This window comes from Coregonus lavaretus (genome assembly GCF_964263955.1).
Source record: "Coregonus lavaretus genome assembly, chromosome: 18".
Classification (NCBI taxonomy): Eukaryota; Metazoa; Chordata; class Actinopteri; order Salmoniformes; family Salmonidae; genus Coregonus; species Coregonus lavaretus.
This window is the reverse complement of record NC_140005.1, coordinates 8,532,427-8,538,426: the sequence shown is the minus strand read 5'-3', so window position 1 is coordinate 8,538,426 and position 6,000 is coordinate 8,532,427. Positions and strand designations below refer to the sequence as shown.

The 6,000-nt window shown below is 42.4% G+C and overlaps 1 protein-coding gene across 1 annotated transcript in view; it reads left to right on the top strand.

Moving 5' to 3' along the window:
* The first annotated feature begins 1,541 nt into the window (after nt 1-1,541).
* LOC311145887 (arf-GAP with SH3 domain, ANK repeat and PH domain-containing protein 3-like) overlaps nt 1,542-6,000 on the top strand; it is a 58,865-nt gene continuing 54,406 nt past the window's right edge. The window contains exon 1 of the mRNA XM_084182247.1: nt 1,542-1,854. Within this exon, the coding sequence (XP_084038373.1) occupies nt 1,729-1,854 (126 nt within the window). The 5' untranslated portion in view covers nt 1,542-1,728. The remainder of the gene's footprint in view (nt 1,855-6,000) is intronic.

The following is a 6,000-nucleotide window of genomic DNA, read 5'->3' as shown; positions in this document are numbered from 1 at the left end:
GTTGGGTGGTCAATAAGACTGAGAGTTAGCTAACCAGCTGAGCTAGCAAACTATGATAACAAAAGTATAATTTCAGATTCGAAAAAATACTCCATCGACAGGCTTTGCTTTTCAGGAATCAGAGTAACAAGTACCCCTGGTGCATTGTTCAATTATTTAGCCATTGAAACCATTTGTTTTTGGATGAAAACTCTCAGTTTTTTAAAATGGCTTCCATGCGTTTAAAACGTGAGCTTGTCCAAGGTGTTGGACGAATGGGGCCAGGGTTCCGTTCTAGAAGGACGGTTTCAACTGCTCCTACAATTTTGCTTCGGTACTGCAGTTTAACTGACGCCCGGCCCAGAAAAACAATTTCCATATACGGCCACACAGAGAAGTCAAATTTGAAAATTGCTAATAACAAACTTTAGTCATCACCTTTGTGAACAAAACATTCATTATTCAAATAATTGTCTCTGAGGCCGATTTTTTTCCTATTACTCACTGCCAAAGATATGAACATTTTATATGTATCCAATGTCTCCCATGTTTTTGGATGATGTGATGGCTTTGTCGCTGTTCCCTGTGCGCACTGAGTGCTAGTGCGCATTTGATGTTGATCAATATAAACCGGATATATCGGAGTATGCGACCATGAGTAGGTTACCTTGAAAACAACTGGCGGACATCTTGGACGCAGTCTCCAGTTCTTATTATACCTCAGTGTGTCAGACTTGACAACAGTTGCTATGCATTGGAGCGCTGCGATAGGTTGCACCTAATTCTGGGGCGGGGCTTAGTGAAGGGTCAATTGGTTATATCCTTTAAGCAGGTAAATATGTGGTTTTGTGGTCAGATCAAGAAGTCCCCCCCCCCCCATACTCAACATGGTTGCTTGGAAAACACAGTCAAACCTGGAGTACATTGCACCCAAAGCTTTTCAGTCTAAAACTTAACTTCCCTCAGGCAAAGTACTCTGATATCCTTCCTTTCATGTGTTGGCAGATTGTATAATAGCAGGAATGAGGAGTCGGGTATCCCAAAACACACCTGTAAGGTGAAACCGTAATGTCAAGGGCAGGTATATAGGGGTTTGCTACAAATGTGTTACCTGCACTGGAGCCCAACAGAGTCAGACTATCTATACCCTGCAGGGAATCAGAGGCTGAGATAAAGGTTTTTCAAGTGAAGAGACATGGTTTGCCATAGAATGACAGCTACATAATTTGGCTAAACTGGTGAAATACACCAATGGAAGGCATTGAGTGTTGGGTTAGTTTAGCCTAGTTTAAAATGTAGAATATTTCAGTGCTTTCACATGGTGGATCTTGCCCCATTTCCTCATAGCACCCTGACCCTTTTCATTGCATTCTAAAGGGATTTTTATGGTGTGTGACACCCTATTAATCTGTGTAGTTCACTGTTTCACTACACGCTAGTGTTTGAATGGAGGGGAAATTAGATGGCAAAAGACTGCGGGTCAATTCTTCACGCGCCCAATTCAGTATGCCAGAAAGCAGAAACATTCCACGTGATGATGGAATTACTCCCTCCCTAACCGCACGCACAGAGCCAGCATTGGAGCAGTAGCGCTCACTCATCAACCGCACCGCAGTGAGACATTTTACCTTTTGTTGTAGCCTTTTCCACAACAGCGAACAAGTGCACTTTCCGCGGAAACATGCGTGTTTGACACTTTTAATAACTTTTTTTATATCTTCATTTGGACCCTTTTACCTTGAGAGAAACATGCCGGAGCGTATCAGCATTTCGGAGTTTGTTGCTCTGACAAATGAGGACTTAGCTTCACCGGCTACCTCGAGTTTTCAGTCCAAAATGAGTGATTGTCGGAACACCGTTTCCGCAGTCGAAGAGGTAAGTTCGGCTAGTGCAGCGCGGCGAGAGAGTGGTGAACGCGCAGTACGTACTAATATTGTATACCTGTCCGCATCAGGTAGCCAAACTTGTTATTGACAGTGGTGGGAGGTGAACTAATAGGTAAACCCCAAGTTTAGCCTTTTCACTGGCCAAGCGAAACAAGTTTGCCAAGGTCACTTTGATGTCATTTATAAACGTAGGCTATTTATAAATATTGCCGTGATATTTCACAAGTGTTTTATGACGTTGTTGTAGGACAGTGGATAGTGCAATGCTGAGGGTTGGGACTGTTGATAGATAGGCGAGGTGTGTATTTGAATAATTATTACAAATAAGCATGTACAAATATGTAATTTGCCTGTATGAGGGTTAAGCTAAGTGACTGGGACACTGAAAACTTTCCCGGATAACCTAAGCTACAGTACAGTTATGACCTTTTTCATGCAGTAACAGGATATTGCATAGTTTCACCTGAATACAATTCCTCCCATAACAGAGAAAGTGCCCATGGGTTCAAGTTTAGCCTGTTAGGACTGAATTCCCGGCAAAGTGTTTTGACATTTCCAGCAGGTGAAAGTGGTCTCTACTGTCTACTTTGAATTACATCACCACACACAGAGTCCTGGACAGTTGGTCATGGACATCTGTTTTAGAGCTCTGACGAAAACTGTTTTGTACAGGATGAGGCATAGCTGTCTCAGACTTACAGTTTGTAGAAACCAGTATCACCTACTGGATGTTTGAAACCAGCAACATCAGAATACTGGTTGTTAGTTTTGTTCAAAATAATAGTGTAGGACTCATTGACCACTATCCCCACAGCCTGATTCCAACTCCCTCATCCCCACTGTATCCGTACCCATTGGATGCAGTGATCACAATATAGCAGCTATATCTAGGAGAACCAAGGTTCCAAAAGCTGGGCCTAAAATAGTGTATACGTTTTGCTGTGACTCTTATGTGGATTATGTAAAATATATTTGTTGGTCTGATGAATTTCTGAAATTGCTTCTTACATTTACATTTACGTCATTTAGCAGACGCTCTTATCCAGAGCGACTTCCAATTATTGATAAACATGCACCTGTTAAGAAACTGACTGTCAGAACTGTTAAGGCTCCATGGATTGATGAGGAATTGAACAACTGTATGGTTGAAAGAGATGGGGCAAAAGGAGTGACTAATAAGTCTGGCTGCACATCTGGCTGGCTGACTTACTGTAAATTGAGAAATTATGTGACTAAACTTAATGATTACGTCATTGGCAAAGTGGGAAAACTTAAGCAGGAAATGGCAACAACGAACAGTGAGCCATCGTATTCATGCATAAAAAAAAAAAATAACGAAGGAAAAGCATTTTAGTTAGAATTTTGGAAGTTTAGTGTGGGACAGGTGGAAAAAGTATTGTTAATGACAAACCTCCTGGCATTGACAACTTAGATGGAAGGCTATTGAGGATGGTAGCTGACTCTATGGCTACTCCTACAGTGCATTCGGAAAGTATTCAGACCCCTTGACTTTTTCCACATTTTGTTACGTTACAGCCTTATTCTGAAATTGATTAAATAGTTTTTTTCCATCATCAATCTACACACCCCATAATGACACAGCAAAAACAGGTTTTTAGAAATGTTTGCAAATTTTTTGCAAAAATATTGAAATATCACATTTACATAAGTATTCAGACCCTTTACTCAGTACTTTGTTGAAGCACCTTTGTCAGCGATTACAGCCTCAAGTCTTCTTGGGTATGTCACTACAAGCTTGGCACACCTGTATTTGGAGAGTTTCTCCCATTCTTCTCTGCAGATCCTCTCAAGCTCTGTCAGGTTGGATGGGGAGCGTCGCTGCACAGCTATTTTCAGGTCTCTCCAGAGACGTTAGATCGGGTTCAAGTCCGGGCTCTGGCTGGGCCACTCAAGGATATTCAGAGACTTGTCCCGAAGCCACTCCTGCATTGTCTTGGCTGTGTGCTTAGGGTCGTTGTCCTGTTGGAAGGTGAACCTTCACCCCAGTCTGAGGTCCTGAGCGCTCTGGAGCAAGTTTTCATCAATCTCTCTGTACTTTGCTCCGTTAATCTTTCCCTCGATCCTGACTAGTCTCCCAGTCCCTGCCGCTGACAAACATCCCCACAGCATGATGCTACCATCACCATGCTTCACCGTAGGGATGGTGCCAGGTTTCCTCCAGACGTGACGCTTAGCATTCAGGCCAAAGAGTTCAATCTTGGTTTCATCAGACCAGAGAATCTTGTTTCTCATGGTCTGAGAATCCTTTAGGTGCCTTTTTAGCAAACTCCAAGCGGGCTCTCATGTGCCTTTTACTCAGGAATGGCTTCCGTCTGGCCACTCTACCATAAAGGCCTGATTGGTGGAGAGCTGCTGAGATGGTTTTCCTTCTGGAAGGTTCTCCCATCTCCACAGAGGAACTATGGAGCTCTGTCAGAGTGACCATCGGGTTCTTGGTCACCTCCCTGACCAAGGTCCTTCTCCCCCGATTGCTCAGTTTGGCTGGGTGGCCAGCTCTAGGAAGAGTCTTGCTGGTTCCAAACTTCTTCCATTTAAGAATGATGGACGCCAGTGTGTTCTTCGGGACCTTCAATGCTGCAGAAATGTTTTAGTACCCTTCCACAGATCGGTGCCTCGACACAATCCTGTCTCGGAGCTCTACGGACAATTCCTTCGACCTCATGGCTTGGTTTTTGCTCTGACATGCACTGTCAACCATGGGACCTTATATAGACAGGTGTGTGCCTTTCCAAATCATGTACAATCAATTGAATTTATCACAGGTGGACTCCAATCAAGTTGTAGAAACATCTCAAGGATGATCAATGTAAACAGGATGCACCTGAGCTCAATTTCGAGTCTCATAGCAAACGGTCTGAATACTTATATAAATAAGTACATTTGCAACAATTTCTAAAAAACTGTTTTCGCTTTGTCATTATGGTGTAATGTGTGTAGAGTGATGAGGAAAATCTTTTATTCAATCTATTTTAAAATAAGGCTGTAACGTAACAAAATGTGGAAAAAGGGAAGTGGTCTGAATACTTTCCGAATGCACTGTATCTGTCATATATTTCATCTGAGTCTAGAGGAAGGTGTTTGTCCTCAGGCCTGGAGGGAAGCCAAAGTAATTCCGCTACCCAAGAGTGGTAAAGCGGCCTTTACTGGTTCTAACAGCAGACCAATCAGCTTGCTGCCAGCTCTTAGCAAACTGTTTGACCAAATACAATGCAATTTCTCTGTAAAACAAATTGACAACAGACTTTCAGGATGCTTATAGAGAAGGGCACTCAACATTTACTGCACTGACACAAATGACTGATGATTGGTTGAAAGAAATTGACTGTAAGAAGATTGTGGGAGCTGTACTGTTAGATTTCAGTGCAGCCTTTGATATTATTGACCATAAGCTGTTGTTGAGAAAACATATGTATTATGGCTTTTCAACCTCTGCCATATTGTGGATTCAGAGCTATATATCTACTATAACTCAGGGGGTTTTCTTTACCAATGACACGCCACTGGCATTAAACAAAACCTGTGTGTCCATGTATGCTGATGATTCAACCATATACATGTCAGCAACCACAGCTAATGAAGTCACTGAAACCCTTAACAAGGAGTTGCAGTCAGTTTGGAATGGGTGGCCAGTAATAAACTGGTCCTAAACATCTCTAAAACTAAGAGCATTGTATTTTGTACAAATAATTCCCTAAGTTCTAGACCTCAGCTGAATCTGGTAATGAATGATGTGCCTGTTGAACAAGTTGAGGAGACTAAATTACTTGGTGTTACCTTAGATTGTAAACTGTAATGGTCAAAATATATAGATTCAATGGTTGTGAAGATGGGGAGAGGTCTGTCCGTAATAAAGAGATGCTCTGCTTTTTTGACACCACACTCCACAAAGCAAGTCCTGCAGACTCTAGTTTAGTCTTATCTTGATTATTGTCCAGTCGTAGGTTGTCTTAGGTCAAGTGCTGCTAAGAAATACCTAGTTAAGCTGCAGCTAACCCAGAACAGAGCGGCACGTCTTGCTCTTCATTGTAATCAGAGGGCTGATATAAATACTATGCATGCCAGTCTCTCTTGGCTAAGAGTCGAGGAGAGACTGACTGCATCACTTCTTCTTTTT